Source organism: Bubalus kerabau, chromosome 6 (genome assembly GCF_029407905.1).
Source record: "Bubalus kerabau isolate K-KA32 ecotype Philippines breed swamp buffalo chromosome 6, PCC_UOA_SB_1v2, whole genome shotgun sequence".
NCBI lineage: Eukaryota > Metazoa > Chordata > Mammalia > Artiodactyla > Bovidae > Bubalus > Bubalus kerabau.
Window position 1 is genome coordinate 78,516,722 of NC_073629.1, and position 17,185 is coordinate 78,533,906.

The 17,185-nt window shown below is 39.3% G+C and overlaps 1 protein-coding gene across 1 annotated transcript in view; it reads right to left on the bottom strand.

The window, feature by feature from the left end:
* The window catches only part of IL23R (interleukin 23 receptor), a 70,681-nt gene extending 53,804 nt beyond the window's left edge, over positions 1–16,877 (bottom strand). The window contains exons 1-3 of the mRNA XM_055586927.1: positions 16,808–16,877; positions 12,585–12,881; positions 5,335–5,458 (exon numbers count right to left, since the gene is read on the bottom strand). Of these exons, the coding sequence (XP_055442902.1) occupies positions 5,335–5,458; positions 12,585–12,881; positions 16,808–16,877 (491 nt within the window). The remainder of the gene's footprint in view (positions 1–5,334; positions 5,459–12,584; positions 12,882–16,807) is intronic.
* Between the last annotated feature and the right edge of the window lie 308 nt (positions 16,878–17,185).

A 17,185-nucleotide genomic window follows, 5' to 3' on the forward strand; every position in this document is an offset into this window, starting at 1 on the left:
CGCTGGACTGGAAGAAACACAAACTGGGATCAAGATTGCTGGGAGAAATATCAATAACCTCAGATATGCAGATGACACCACCCTTATGGCAGAAAGTGAAGAGGAACTAAAAAGCCTCTTGATGAAAGTGAAAGAGGAGAGTGAAAAAGTTGGCTTAAAGCTCAACATTCAGAAAACAAAGATCATGGCATCTGGTCCCATCACTTCATGGGAAATAGATGGGGAAACAGGGGAAACAGTGTCAGACTTTATTTTTCTGGGCTCCAAAATCACTGCAGATGGTGATTGCAGCCATGAAATTAAAAGACGCTTACTCCTTGGAAGGAAAGTTATGACCCACCTAGATAGCATATGCAAAAGCAAAGACATTACTTTGCCAACAAAGGTCCGTCTAGTCAAGGCTATGGTTTTTCCTGTGGTCATGTATGGATGTGAGAGTTGGACTGTGAAGAAGGCTGAGCACCGAAGAATTGATGCTTTTGAACTGTGGTGTTGGATAAGACTCTTGAGAGTCCCTTGGACTGCAAGGAGATCCAACCAGTCCATTCTGAAGGAGATCAGCCCTGGGATTTCTTTGGAAGGAATGATGCTAAGGCTGAAACTCCAGTACTTTGGCCACCTTATGTGAAGAGTTGACTCATTGGAAAAGACTCTGATGCTGGGAGGGATTGGGGGCAAGAGGAGAAGGGGACGACAGAGGATGAGATGTCTGGATGGCATCACTGACTCGATGGACGTGAGTCTGAGTGAACTCTGGGAGTTGGTGATGGACAGGGAGGCCTGGTGTGCTGCCGTTCATGGGGTCGCAAAGAGTCGGACACGACTGAGCGAGTGATCTGATCTGATGGAATATGAAGTATACTCAATAAAGCTATTGTACTAAAAGATTTTATTCTTTTATAATTAATATGTATTATTCAGTTTTCATTCCCATCTCAAAGACAGGCAATGCCAAAGAATGTTCAAACTACTGCACAATTGTACTCATCTCACATGCTAGCAAAGTAATACTCAAAATTCTCCAAGCCAGGCTTCAGCAGTATGTGAACTGTGAACTTCCAGATTTTCAAGCTGGATTTAGAAAAGGCAGAGGAACCAGAGCTCAGATTGCCAACATCCATTGGCTCATCAAAGAAGTGAGAGAGTTCCAGGAAAACATCTACTTCTGCTTTATTGACTATGCCAAAGCTTTTACTGTGTGGATCACAACAAACTGTGTAAAATTCTGGAAGAGATGGGAATACCAGACCACCTGACCTTCCTCTTGAGAAATCTGTATGCAGGGCAAGAGACAACAGTAAGAACTGGACATGGAACAACAGACTGGTTCCAAATAGGAAAAGGAGTATGTCAAGGCTGTATATTGTCACCCTGCTTATTTAACTTATATTCAGGGTACATCATGCGAAATGCTGGGCTGGATGAAGCACAAGCTGGAATCAAGATTGTTGGGAGAAATATCAGTAACCTCAGATATACAGATGACACCACCCTTATGGCAGAAAGCGAAGAAGAACTAAAAAACCTCTTGATGAAGGTGAAAAAGGAGAGTGAAAAGTTGGCTTAAAACTCAACATTCAGAAAACTAAGATCATGGGATCCGGTCCAATAACTTCATGGCAAATAGATGGGGAAACAATGGAAACCGTGACAGACTTTATTTTGGGGAGCTCCAAAATCACTGCAGATGGTCACTGCAGCCATGAAATTAAAAGCCACTTGCTCCTTGGAAGGAAATCTATGATCAACCTAGACAGCATATTAAAAAACAGAGACATTACTTTCCCAACAAAGGTCCATCTAGTCAAAGCTGTGGTTTTCCCAGTAATCATGTATGGATGTGAGAATTGGACTATAAAGAAAGCTGAGTGCCAAAAAATTGATGCTTTTGAACTGTGGTGTTGGAGAAGACTCTTGAGAGTCCCTTGGACTGCAAGGAGATCCAACCAGTCTATCCTAAAGGAAATCAGTCCTGAATATTCATTGGAAGGGCTGATGCTGAAGATGAAACTCCAATACTTTGGACACCTGATGTGAAGAACTGACTCACTAGAAAAGACCCTGATGGTGGGAAAGATTCAAGGCAGGAGGATAAGGGGCCAACAGAGGATGAGATGGTTGGATGGCATCACTGACTTGATGGACATGAGTTTGAGCAAGCTCCGGGAGTTGGTGATGGCCAGGGAAGCCTGGCGTGCTGCAATTCATGGGGTCGCAAAGAGTCAGACGCGACTGAGCAACTGAACTGACTGACTGACTGATTAAAAGAAAAATAAGTAATCAACTAATCAAGATCAGTGGGTCCACAAGATAGTAAAAGTTCCAGGAGATAGATAGCAAGGCCCTAGGCATTCTCTGTCAGTCTGGCACATAGAAATTTTCTGTGAGCTTCAGCTGTGGTGTTTGCTCCTATACTGCCCTTGTTTTCACATTCTTAAAGTTGCCCTTGGGCTTCCCTGATGACTCCTCTCTGTCCATGGGGCTTCTCCAGGCAAGAATACTGGAGTGGGTTGCTAGTCCCTTCTCTAGGGGATCTTCCCAACCCAGGGATCTAACTCGCGTCTCCCACATTGAAGGCAGAGTCTTTACTGTCTGAGACACCATGGAAGCCTCCTGATGGCTCAGATGGTAAAGAATCTGTCTGCAATGCCAGAGATCCAGGTTCGATACTGGATTGGAAAGATGACCTGAAGAAGGGAATGGCTCCCCACTCCAGTATTCTTGCCTGGAGAATTGGACTTGACCGAGTGACTGACACACACACACGCAGGTTGCCTTTGCAATGAGATTCTTGTCCTCATGACCTCTTTTCATCTCAAAGGCACTACTTAATCCCAGAAACAAGGAGGAGAGGGTAAGTCTTAGACACCTGTTAGAATCCTGGCTCCCTGATGTCTTAGCCAAGTGACTTTGGGGAAGTAACATAAGCTCTGTAAAAGGGGACAATTATAATAGTTACTGTGCAAGGTTGAGCTGAAGATTGAGGATGTGAAGCACATGAAGTAACAGAGTGCAGTGCTTAGCAAATTGTGTACAGTTTGACATCACAATCTGTCTCTGATCTGAGTGTTTCCATCATTCCTTTGGTACACAACAATACTTCTGCTTAGCGAAAGATGTGAGCTTCTTCCCATGGCATGTAGCCAATAACTCCAGGCTTAGTAGTGTATTCATAAAATCTGTCTAGTTTTTGTCCGGATATTTTGAACAGAGTGGTGTTACAATTTATGTTACACTTAGTCAAAATTATTCTGAGTATCTAGCAGATGGAGAGAGCAAGATTGGAAGGCTATTCCCTTCCATAATGATGAGACTTGGATAGCATCTCTCAAATATGCCCTGTGATCTGGGTTCCCACACCACTTTAGCAGAAAAAACTAAATTAGGAAGAAAGCAGTCAGGCCATGCCAAGTTCAAATCCCACCTCTCCCTCTCATAGCTGCGTGGTCCTAGAGGCATCACCTAGCTAGGCCTCAGTCACCTGTCTACAAAAATCAGGAAAATAATCATATGTGCCCCAGAAGGTTGCATAGGGGATTAAATGACTTCCCAGCTTGTGCAAATGGTAAAGAATCCACTTGCCAGTGCAGGAGACTAAGAGACATGGGTTCAATCCCTGGGTCAGGAAGATCTCCTGGAGGAGAGCATGGCAACCCACTCCAGTATTCTTGCCAGGAGAATGCCATGGACAGAGGAGCCTGGTGGGCAACAGTCCATAGGATTGCAAAGAGTCAGACACAACTAAAGCAACTTAGTACAGCACAGGGCAATATCTAATACATGTATATAACATACAAAATGTGTCAATGAACTATTATCAGTAAGGTTTCTGCCCAACAGTAGGCTATTAGTAGTTAAGTTTTGGGAGAGTCAAAAGTAACATGAAGGGGTCAACACCACAACCCGTGTGTTTTTCAAAAGTCAACTGTACAAAATTGAAGGCTTTCTTTGAAAAAAAAAATAATAATAAATCAAATGAAACAAGAATAGGGAGACCAATCTACCCCAGTTTGCCCACAGTTTTTCCCTCCAAATTAGTGATATTATTTCCATCTTTAACACTGGCAAAGGATTCCAAAACAGACTGACATACATGGATATAGTTTAGATATAACCCAGAAACATTTGAGTTGTGTACATTAAGGAGGGAAAGATTTTTCCACATCAACCATTTCCTATTTTGCAGTTTATAAATAGTAGAAACTAACAATACTCTTCCCTAATCTAAGTTTCCACTGTTTCCCCATCTATTTCCCATGAAGTGATGGGAAACAGTGGAAACAGTGTCAGACTTTATTTTTTTGGGCTCCAAAATCACTGCAGATGGTGACTGCAGCCATGAAATTAAAAGATGCTTACTCCTTGGAAGGAAAGTTATGACCAACCTAGATAGCATATGCAAAAGCAGAGACATTACTTTGCCAACAAAGGTTCGTCTAGTCAAGGCTATGGTTTTTCCTGTGGTCATGTATGGATGTTAGAATTAGACTGTGAAGAAGGCTGAGCACCAAAGAATTGATGCTTTTGGACTGTGGTGTTGGAGAAGACTCTTGAGAGTCTCTTGTACTGCGAGGAGATCCAACCAGTCCATCCTAAAGGAAATCAGTCCTGAATATTCATTGGAAGGACTGATGTTGAAGCAGAAACTCCAATACTTTGGCCACCTGATGCGAAGAACTGACTCATTGGAAAAGACCCTGATGCTGGGAAAGATTTAAGGCAGGAGCAGAAGGGAAGACAGAGGATAAGATGGTTGGATGGCATCATCAATTCAATAGACATGAGTTTGAGCAAGTTCTGGCAGTTGGTGATGGACAGGGAAGCCTGGCGTGCTGTGGTCCATGGGTCGCAGAGTCAGACACAACTGAGCGACTGAACTGTACTGATGGACCTGGCATGGTGATTCACACTTTAAAAGTCAAATTCCACTTAAACAGAATTAACCTATCAATTAGGTTCTATTTTCAAGCCTATTTTAAAGATAAAGAAATGACAATTTGGAGAGTTTAAGTGCCTAAATCCTAAAAGGAGGAGAGAGCTGAGATTCAAGGAAAGATCCTTTTAAACTGTGCTGTATCACATTAGGTCCTTGCCCACAGTCACCTCCAATGAGTAAAACCAGCAGAAAGATTACGGAACATATTGCCTCACAGGGTGAAAATATCAGTGGCCTGAAAAGTGTTTTGGTGGATTCCTTGATCGGTATTAGGGAGTTGGGGATAGTAAAGATGCATTTAACATTTGAGGCAGATTTCTTGGATCCCTGCTGGAGGCACAGCACTGGCTGAACTGGAGTGGAATTGCTCAGGATAGACTGTTGAGGAGGGAACCTACCTCTTCACGTACACCACATACTTTGTGTCTATGTAGGTGGGCCTCCCAGGGTTCCAGGTACAAGTCATGTTGCCGGAATATTCATAAATGACACAGGCTACTTTGTCAGGTACATCTGGTGGATCTGCAACAAAATGTATCACTTAGGAGCCACCACAGAAACACCAAGGTTTTTTATAGTTAGTTGATAACCATTCCATTTCATTTGGAAAACCAGGGCAATCAGCACTTCCCCCATTCCACCCCTTCCAGCTCACATTCCAGCCCACTTTGCCCTGAAACGTTGCCGCTTTCCTTCACATACTTTACTATATTCCCTCTTTGGGGATACTAAGGTGATCAAGTTCCTCCCATCCAAAAGAATTCCTCCCCAAATTATCTTCCCTCAGCTGTCAGTATATCTTTCTCCTTTCACAATAGCTTTTTTCTCTTTTAAAGTCCATTATACTGGTCTTTTTCCTCAGTTCCCATTTACTTTTGAACCCCAAACAATTCAAGATTCACAATTCCACCAAAACCACTGTTGTTAAGGTCATCAATGACTTTCTAATCCACAAATCCCATGATTTCTTTATGGTCATCATTGAGCTTGAACTCTGCAGAATTTGCTCTTTTGGTCTTTCCCACCTTGAAATCCAACCAGTCCATTCTAAAGGAGATCGGTCCTGGGTGTTCTTTGGAAGGAATGATGCTAAAGCTGAAACTCCAATACTTTGGCCACCTCATGCGAAGGGTTGACTCATTGGAAAAGATTCTGATGCTGAGAGGGATTGGGGGCAGGAGGAGAAGGGGACGACCGAGGATGAGATGGTTGAATGGCATCACTGACTCAATGAACATGGGTTTGGGCAGACTCCGGGAGTTGGTGATGGACAGGGAGGCCTGGCGTGCTGCGATTCGTGGGGTCGCAAAGAGTTGGACACGACTGAGCGACTGAACTGAACTGAACTTTGAAATCGTTCTGCCTTTTGGCTGTTGTGAAAGGGCTCTCCATGTTTTTCCTCTATTCTAGCATTCCAATGCAAGGGGAGCAGGTTTGATCCTGGGTCAGGGAACTAAGATCCCACATGCCTCAGGGTGAGGCCAAAAAGAAAAAAAAGTTTGATAGTCATACATACATATTCAACCTTTAAAAGAAAGGGAATTCTGACCCATGCTATAACATAGATGAACCTCGAAGACATTATGCTAAATAAAATAAGCCAGCCACAAAAGGACAAACACTATATGATTCTATTTATAGGAGATGTCTAGAACAGTTGGACTCACAGAGACTGAAAGTAGAATGGTGGTGGCCAAGGGTTGAGGAGTTGGGAGAAATGAAGAGTTGTTGTTTATTGGGTACAGAGTTTTGGTTTTGCAAGATGAAAAAAGTACTGGAAATGGATGGGGGTGATGGTTGCATAATGATGTCAATGTGTATATTCATCACTGGCATTCATAGAACTTTGCACTTAAGAATTATTTAAAAAGTACATTTCACTACAGTAAAGAAAGATTAAAATTTTTTAGGCATTCACAGAATTCTATTTCTAGTTTCTTTTTCTCTTTTCTCCCATGCCTTCAACTCTTTCTCTGAATGGCCAAATTTTGGAGAATATTGTTAATTTCTGTCTGCCACCATCCTTCCTTTTGAGAACTGACATCTTCCTCATTCCTAACCTCATCCCCACTCCACCCCTGTGCCACGGGGTGTGCCTTGACACACAGAACTGTGCCCTTGACCTAGTCTGCCTGATCGAGTATTTCCATTGGGAATGAACCCGTGACCCAAGATGAACCAATCAGAATTATCCAAGGAACTTTTTCTGGGGCTACTGTAAAAGATGTGCTTTCTCCCTGCCGTATTTACTGTCTCTGAGTGTCATGTAAGCTATGGGCTTTTGATGGCCATCTTGCTGTCATAGTGAAACAGTCTATTTAAGAATTAAGCCAGCACAGGGGAAAACACAACCCAAGAGATGAGAAAAGATGAGAGAGTTCTGTTGGAGCCCTTGGAGCCTCTAAAGCCTATGCTGCTACTGCTGCTAAGTCGCTTCAGTTGTGTCCGACTCTGTGCGACCCCACAGATGGAAGCCCACCAGGCTCCCCCGTCCCTGGGATTCTCCAGGCAAGAACACTGGAGTGGGTTGCCATTTCCTTCTCCAGTGCATGAAAGTGAAAAGTGAAAGTGAAGTCGCTCAGTCGTGTCCGACTCTTCAAGACCCCATGTACTGCAGCCTACCAGACTCCTCCGTCAATGGGATTTTCCAGGCAAGAGTACTGGAGTGGGGTGCCATTGCCTTCTCCGAAAGCCTATGAAACCCCAACAAATATAGAACAGCATCTGGAATTTTCAGATACATCATCCAGTAATAAATTACCAAGAATCAAGATCAAAAAAGAAGTATGAAAATACTGGGCATTTACCATATGCTCACTTTTTAGGGGTGGTTCTCTCAGTTTGTGCCTACTTTTGCAATACTGCCTGGGAAACTGATTACTCAAAAAATGATATGAAAAATGAAAGGATGAAACTAATACAACATTGTTAATCAACTATAAAATAAAAATTAAACAAACAAACAAAAAAACCCACAATAATTATGTCCCATTAAGGAAAGAAGAAAAATGAAAGGATGGGGCCTCAGAACAAACAAAAATACAGACATTTATGCACCTGAAATTATACCCAAAGATTTAGCTTAAACATAGATATATTCCTGCACTTCATCTATAAATCATCTACCAAGAATACTACTTATAAAATAAGAAATACATATATGGAAAAAATTTATCTTCATTGCAAACTGAACCAATAATAGATGTCATTTAGAGCTATCAAATTGGCAAGGATTTTGAAAAATGGTAATCCATAGTGTTGAAATGGACTCAAGGAAATCCTCTAACACACTGCTTGTGGAAATGCAAATTGGAACAACCTTTATCATAATCTGTAAAAGCAGGAGTAATATCTTGCAACCCAGCAATTTTACATCTAGGAATGCATCCTTACTAAAATGTTCATAGATACACAAAAATATTTGGCTAGAAGAATTGGAAACCAGCTTAATTTCCCAAAATACACTCCTGAAATACAACCAAAAACAAAGTTATTGAAGACAATATAAGTATCTGGCCTTTGAAGCAACTCAAAATACATTTAATTAAATGAGTAAGGCCCATATGATAAAATGAAAAAATATGTTACAAAATAGTATAGTATAGTATAGTGGTCTCATTTGAGAGTCAGAGAGATAAAGGGGTAGCGAGAGAGAGAGAAACAGAGACAGAGAAACAGAGAAAAGAGACAGAGACACACACACAGAGAAAGAGACTGAAACTAGAAAGACATATTCCAAATTATTAAAGATGGAGTCTGCTAGTAGTAAGATTATGAGATTGTAGAAATGATGTGTATTTCTTTTTTGTTGGTCCAAAATGTTAAATAAAACATTCTACTTGAATGAAATTTGATTTAATGATTTAAAAACATATTTTCAAACAGTAAGAACACACTAAAGTGCTTTAAAACATTACGATGAGTTGTAGCATCAAACTGCAGTGGGGGAGAAACTGGACTCCAAGTAAGATAAAATAAATCTTTAAGTTTTACTTGAGCCTTAAAGGAGGTAGGTGTAGAAACATAAATTTAAATCATTTTGGATATTGATTGACTGGGGTCCTTCAGTGATTTGTGCTGAAGTTATTTTTTCCCTCTAGTTTCAGAGTATTTTTGATTCAGCCATCATAAAAGACAACTGTCAGTCTTTTGGGCTATGTTATTCCACAGCATTTTCTCTGAAGTGAATGCTCAGGGTTATGTTTGGTAACTAATTAACTTTGTAAAAGATCAAATAGATTAAACACTTATGTGCAAATAAACATGCTATTTGTTAACATGAAGCTATGTAAAGATGGGAATGTGAATATAGATATAAAATAAGACCAAATTGTTTTTATATTCCATTGTGTGTGCCTAGTCACTCAGTCATGTTGGACTCTTTGCAACACCATTGGACTGTAGCCCTCCAGGTTCCTCTGTTTGTGGGATTCCTGGGCAAGAATACTGGAATGGGTTGTCATTTCCTTCTCCAGATATCTTCCCAATCCAGGGATTGAACCCTCATCTCCTGTGTCTCCTGCATTGCAAGCGGATTCTTTACCTGCTGGGTTATTAAATGTCCATGGATAAAAACCTGCTGTACAGCCAGATACCAGAGAATACTCTGCTCTCTCCTACCCATCACATGTCTCCCCTCCTACTGGGTCCCTTACTATTCACAAGCCATGTTTCTTATTCATTCAAAGTTTAGCCAAGGATCATTTTCAAATGAGGGCTTCTTGATGGAAGAGTCTGTGATCCCCTCTTCTCTGAATTGCTATCATTTAACACATTTTTGGTGCATACTAACCACTAAGTAAAGTGTATTTCATGGCTTGATTGGTTGGATTAATAAAATGATAATGAGGAGAATTTAAAATGAAAAGAAAAACAATGCTTCTGGCAAAGATCTCTCCATAATTCCTTACCCAAAGAGTGCACAGTCTGGCCTATTGTGTCACTAGTAAGACTGAGTAGCAATGTTAAAGAGAACTTTTCAGAGCCGTTTATTGGATAATAAGTCTACTTTCATTAGATGATAAATAGAGATCAAAGATGATTAAAATTCAGCTTCAGTCGTGTCCAACTCTGTGCGACCCCGTAGATGGCAGCCCACCAGGCTCCCTCATCCCTGGGATTCTCCAGGCAAGAACACTGGAGTGGGTTGCCATTTCCTTATCCAAAAATTCAAGTTAGATATTTTTAAACTTTTTAATGATTCAGTGGAAATATGACTGTTTCATGAATAGTTTAATTTGGTGTTTTTAAAAGAATAGAGAAATCTTAAAGTGTTTTATCCCATGACTGGTGTGACTCTGAAAGAATACTTTTCATGATGTGTGTACACTTACAGATAACAATCTAAGAAGTCTAAGATTATGGCTAAAAATGAAACTGTGATAATAGTTTGTGTTTCACAAATTACACATCAAAGTATGGAACTTTTAATGTTTGGATATCTTTTTAGGAAAAGCAACGACTCCTTTATCTTCTCTTTGTTTTGTATGATTTGTCTCCAGTCTAAAAAAATACACATAATCGTTTTGTTCAGAGCAGTGATGATAAGCTGACATGGTAAAGCTCACAGGAAGAGTATCCTGTAATCAAAGTGATCCAGTGAAAGCAGTGTGATTTCTAGAATACCACAAAAACCCTCAAAAACCTCTACTTGACCTACTTCAATAGGAAGTTTTGTTTACTAAGAATGTAGAGCCCAAGAACACAGGGGTTCTTGAATCCAGGGCTTTGAGTAAATTCTTACATGGCAGTTACACTTTCACACTCATAACCAGAGATCTATGTAAAAAGTTCCAAAATCACAGAGTAAACAAGTGGAAAGGGTAGTGTTCTTTCTAAGCAGCTGTCAGCAGAAAATATAAGTGCTTCTAATGTGTTGTCCTAGAAGGGGAGAAAAGGCCACTCCCTGGCCCTGAACAGAGCCTGGTGGTTGTGTTTGGGGGCAAAAGGCCTCAGCCAACACTGGAGAGTGGTGGGCATCACTGGTCACTCAACTGCAACACAGGGAAGGAGGCACACTTCTTCTGCCTCCTTTCTTACTATGGCTTAAAATTAAAACTAACTTTTCCCCACAACCATGACAGTTGCTCATTTGTTCTCCAGTGAAATATTCTCTCAACAACGCACCCCCCAACCATCAAAGATGAATAGGAATGTAATTAAGCAAGAGGGTTACTTTTGTTTCCTGAGGATGAGGACAAGCTAAGAAGTCCTCAGACATCAGATAAGATGTCTACTTGCGGTTTCAGTTCCCACAATTTAGGGCAAGTTTAGCATGTTATTATTTTAAGGCCTAAATTTTTTCTTTAACTCCAAAACCTATTAATTTCCTTCCTCGGTTCACCTCTACTACTTCCTACAGCTCTTCTTTCTTGAAGCAAGGAGGTCAGGTGCCCAGCAGGACAATGGCCTTACTTTAAACAAAAAAGCCTCCTTCTTCTCAGACACTCCCTTTAGGGACAGGTAGAGGTGGCCAGGTGGACTTGGTCTGTCTAGGTGAGGACTGGAGATGAGGAAGAACTCAGATTGGATTCTCAAAAGTATGGAGAAAGGGAACACAGCAAAGATCCAAAGCCCTCTATCTTTCACTGAAAATGGGCCCAGATGCTGTAGGGAATGAAACTCTAGATTAAAACAGCACTGAACTTAACATTTTTCTTTTGTAATAGTAGAACCAAGAATTAAGTATATAATTATACAAGCCAGCCCATATTACTATAGTAACTTAAACACCTTTGGGATACTATGAACACACATTGAATTTAGCAAATATTTTTAAAATTAACAATTCATTTTTTTCTTAATAATTATAGTAACAAACACAATGATTCACAATTGGGGCAGTGACATTAGGAGCAGGAAATTGTATCAAAATCGTCCCATGTTTTATCAAAAGGTTCCATTTAAAAGGGCTTAGGCACATTAATATTATAGTTTAAAGTATATAATACTCTTTTAAATAAGTTATTGAAATTTGATCTTTACCCTGACCAATCTAATTAGCCTCATTTTACAGAATTGAGGCACAGACTGGTTAAGCAACTTTCCTGAAGTCACACAGCTGGTAAAAAATATAGCAGAGATACAAAGCTAGTATTGCAACTGTTTTTCCCTTCCGAAATCTTAGCCTCAAAATTTCTCAATGGAATCTGCTTCAAGGTTTATATTAGTTTGGAAAACAATGTTAAGTGGAAAATAGTTGAAAATAAAAACACTGAAAATCTGAGGATGCTGCCTTTCACATACCTAAAAACCTGTGTTCGGCCAGGCTAGTGTTAAAAAATTGTATTTTGAATATGTTGGCAACATTGAAAAGTTTGTAGAGTTCACATTGAAAATTTACACTTCATCTTCTTTGGAAGAACCAAAAGATCTAAGAATACTGGATTCTCAGAGACTCTGAAGCTGGACACTGTCTGTGCTTAGTAAACTATCTATGTGTTTTCCTCTCTGCACAGATCCCACCAGCTTCTTAAAGCAACATTTCACCAACCTGGCTCCTGGAGACATTCAAATAGCAATACTTACATTAAACTAACAGAAGAAGTGAAGTACATTAATTTGCCTCCATTTATAGACAATATTGGTAGTTACCAGTTAATTGTTAGGCTAACTTTCACTTGGCTTTTGAATGCACCCCAACACTTACATCCAGAAGAAATGTCTTTTCCACATATCAATGTCTCTGGAAAATATCTGGAACATTCAGCAGTACAGTACACAAAGGCTTGTGGCTCCACAAAGCTGTTATACCACAGGCGAGCTGTTGTTCTATTGATTCTTGTGATATGAAATCTTTCCTTGATGCCATTTTTATAAAAATAAAGTTTCCTTGGTTGGCAGTTCTTAACTGCTGCTTGGCAATATATAGAGATATTCATACCCATCTTAAAAATTGTGGCAGGTTCTACCCAGATGTGTCCAGAGCAGTTTATATTTGTAATCCCTGGAAAACAAATAGATAAAATAATTAATTCCATGTAAAACATTAAAACCAGATATTCAGAAGAATATGCTTTGCATTTAATATTGTTTTTGACTAATGGAATAATTAGTCAAATATTCCATTCAAAATAATCCAATCAAAAATAATGAGATTGCAGCCATGAAATTAAAAGATGCTTACTCCTTGGAAGGAAAGTTATGACCAACCTACTCCAGTGTTCTTGTCTGGAGAATCCCAGGGACGGGGGAGCCTGGTGGGCTGCCATCTATGGGGTCGCACAGAGTCGGACACGACTGAAGCAACTTAGCAGCAGCAGCAGACAGCATACTAAAAAGCAGAAACATTACTTTTCCAACAAAAGTCCCTCTAGTAAAGGCTATGGTTTTTCCAGCAGTCATGTATGGATGTGAGAGTTGGACTATAAAGCAAGCTGAGCGCAGAAGAATTGATGCTTTTGAACTGTGGTGTTGGAGAAGATTCTTGAGAGTCCCTTGGACTGCAAGGAGATCCAACCAGTCCATCCTAAAGGAGATCAGTCCTGGGTGCTCATTGGAAGGACTGATGTTGAAGCTGAAACTCCAATACTTTGGCCACCTGATGTGAAGAGCTGACTCATTTGAAAAGACCCTGATGCTGGGAAAGATTGAGGGCAGGAGGAGAAGGGGACGACAGAGGATGAGATGGTTGGATGGCATCAACTCGATGGACAGGGGTTTGGGTGGACCCTGGGAGTTGGAGATGGAGAAGGAGACCTGGCATGCTGTGGTGCATGGGGTCGCAAAGAGTTGGACACGACTGAATGACTGAACTGAACTGAATGGAATAATTTCCATTGGAAAAGAGTTTTACAACTCAGTGTATCCTTTAATTGCTTAGCTAATCAGTGTGTTTTTACCATGTTCTATTGATGTTCAACAGCATTACACCAGCCTAGAGTCAGCTTTCAGCTTTTCAGCTTCTCTTGCAGTCTAAAGTGCAAATATAATTAGCTCTTCTATTTTAAAGGTGAGGAATGAGGCATTTTGAGGCTACCTTATGTTTCAAAGGTTACATTAGAAATAACAATTGGTAGTGAAAAATCCAAACCCCATTCTTCAGCTACTCAGTCTTTCCTTCGTTTATAGATAAGGGCTACTTTTATTAGAAAATTATGATCTTAATGAGTGAAATCATACGCTTACTAGTTGCAAAAATTTATTGCTTGACCACCACTTAAAATTCATCATTAATTTAAAAATATGGGGAAATGTTCAGAATATATTTTTAAGTTGAAAAGCAAGTTGCAAAACAAAATATTTAATATAGGCTCGATGTTAAGAATAAATAGATGAATGAATTAAAGATACACTAAGATATTATCAATGATAATATCTGGGTGTTAATTTTTATTTTTAATTGAATATTTCTGTGTTACAAAAATTATATAATAATGTATTATTTTTATAGCCAAAAGACAATAAAGGCATTTTCATAAACTCAAATGACAATGTAATGCAATATCAATTAAGTTAAATTCACATCAAGGAAAATTCATTGTAGGCTTTTTCTAAATATTCTAAATTCTAAGCATTAGAATATCTTAAAACCTTATCAAAGTGATAATTAAACGCCAGTATTTAATTTTAAAAGTCCTTATCTTTAGAATTCAAAGCTTAAAAATTAACTTTTATAATATAAATGTAATTGAATATGTCCATTTATGTAGTTTGCATTCACATATAAATTATAAATATTTCAATGTTGAAGTAGTGATAAAAATAATTCCATCATTATCAATAGGAATTTGAAGCCGAAGACATGAAAAGAAGTTTTAAGAAAGCATCTGACTCTTTGCCATGCTGAGTCACTGTCCAACTCTTTGTGACCCCATGGACTGTAGCCTTCCAGGCTTCTCTGTCCATAGATATCTCCAGGCAAGAATACTGGGGTAGTTTGCCTTGCTCTCCTCTGGGGTATCTTCCCAACCCAGGAATCAAACCCTGGATACATCTCTTATGTATCCTGCATTGGCAGGCGTTCTTTACCATTGGCACCACCTGGGAAGCCCCTACTGTTTTAAAGAAGGTCAACAATTCAAGTTCAGAGAAACTGTTTCTTTAGCACCTTAAAAAATATCTGAATACTATCATGAAACGTGAGTAGTGTTTAAGAATACACAGAAAATATTAAAAATGTCAGAAGACTTCAAATGCGGATAAATGTTGTCTTGGTTTTAAAAAATAGAATAAAAAAGAACCCCAGAAACACTGGACTGCTGAGCTTCACAACATTTGGGAATGAATTAGTAAGTCGATGATTTTTCAGAAAAAGGAATCAATCAGTAATCATCAGGAGTCAACTTGGATTATGTAAGAATAAGTCATACAAAAGTATGTTAATTTCTCTTTTTAATATGTTAAAATAAGTCATACAAAATATGTTAATTTGGAGGATGTTGGTCAGAAAAATGCTAAGCATAGTGTTTATTTTTTTTATTTCAGCAAAGCTATTTAAAAGGGGTAAAATATCATTCTAGTAGAAAATTTGGAAAAGATAGTAAAAATATTACAGCAGATTGAATAATTTCTAATGACCATCTGGAAAGTCTCTAATGCCATATCATATGGACTTGTCTAATTTCTCTATGCTTCATATTAATCACTCAGATGTATAAACAGGTTTCCCTGGTGGCTCAGACGATGAAGAATCTGCCTGCAATGCAGGAGACCTGAGTTTGAACCCTGGATCGGGAAGATGCCCTTGAGAAGGGAATGACTACTCACTCCAGTATTCTTGCCTGGAGAATTCCATGTATAAACAGAAGTCTGACTTATCATTCGCATATTTCCAGAAGCTGGAAAAAGTAAATGATGTCTTATTTCTACAAAACCTTCTTGGATACCGTTGGTCTGACTCTGGAAGGGTCTGATATCCTGCTGGAGGGATTCTAGTTCTTATGGTGGGACTACTTCTATATGTCTAATATAAGTTTGTCCCAACCTACAGAAGATAGTTTTGCTTTTGTCACTATTCTGAGTAAGTCGCATGATTTGCAAAACTTCCTTCAAGATCTAAAACCCTGCCTTGATGTTGCTTGTGTGTGTGTGCTCAGTCACTCAGTCATGTACGACTCTTTGCAACCCTATGGACTGTAGCCTGCCAGGCTCCTCTGTCCATGGGATTCTCCAAGCAAGAATACTGGAGTGGGTTATCATGGCCTCCTCCAGGGAATCTTCCCTACCCAGGGATTGAACTAGCATCTCCTGCACTGACAGGCGAATTCTTTCACCACTGAGCCACATGGGAAGCCTTTGGTGTTGCTTATCTCATAGTAAATGAGTCCCTCTCGCCTGCCCAGGATGCTATGCCCTATAGAAACTCTCAAGAGCCAATGGCTGTCCTGCCTGAACTTCTGATGATCTCCCACCTCCCACTCTTAAAAGCTGTGTATGCCTTTGTCATAATGCCAGCTGTTTGTGTGAACTACAAAATAAGAATCATAATAGCACATAATACTACTGCACAAAGTTGTTGTGAGGAAAGACAAGGCTTAGCACAGCACCTAATACAGAGTAATCATCAATAGTTTGTGGAATTGAATAAAATTCAAATGCTTGATAAGTTATATAAGTTAAAAATGTTCAAAGACAGATTATGCCAAACCAAAATAATAAACTGCTTTGTGGAAATGTTGATATTGGAATTAGACCACTTCATGGAAATTTTGATATAAGAATTAGACCTCTGTCAGGATGCTTGATAAAGGAATCTTGCATTAAGAGGGAGGTTGGACTCACATTTCATTCCACATAATTTTATGTGCATATAATTTTTCCCAGTATAATAATTTTTATTCTTCAGAGATTCAAGCATAATGTCATGAACCTAATAAACACTCAGTATTTTATTTGAATAAAAAATAGCAATAGGTACTCAAAATACTGTACCTCCATGACACCAACTGAAGAATATGTAGAGAGCTATTACCACGTCCCAATGAATTGTGACCTGATTCATGCCTGAAAGCAGAAAAAACTCTTTGTCGCTCTCTAGAAAAATATGAAAAATGTTTAAACTGTAATATTTTAATAAAATACTAAAAGGCATAACATTTTTTCTAGCAGTTGTTTTTGATGAGAAACTTTAATTAGGAAGAAAGGAACGAAGGGAGGAAGGATGGGAAGAGAGAAGGAAACAGGGCAAAGAAGAGTCACTGGGGTGTGAGGAGGTATAATAAGGTGGAGGAGTAAAGCAAAAGAATGGGATTTTATACCCTCCAAAAATCAGTGTGAATTACCTTCATAAGACATTTTGACCCTTGATGA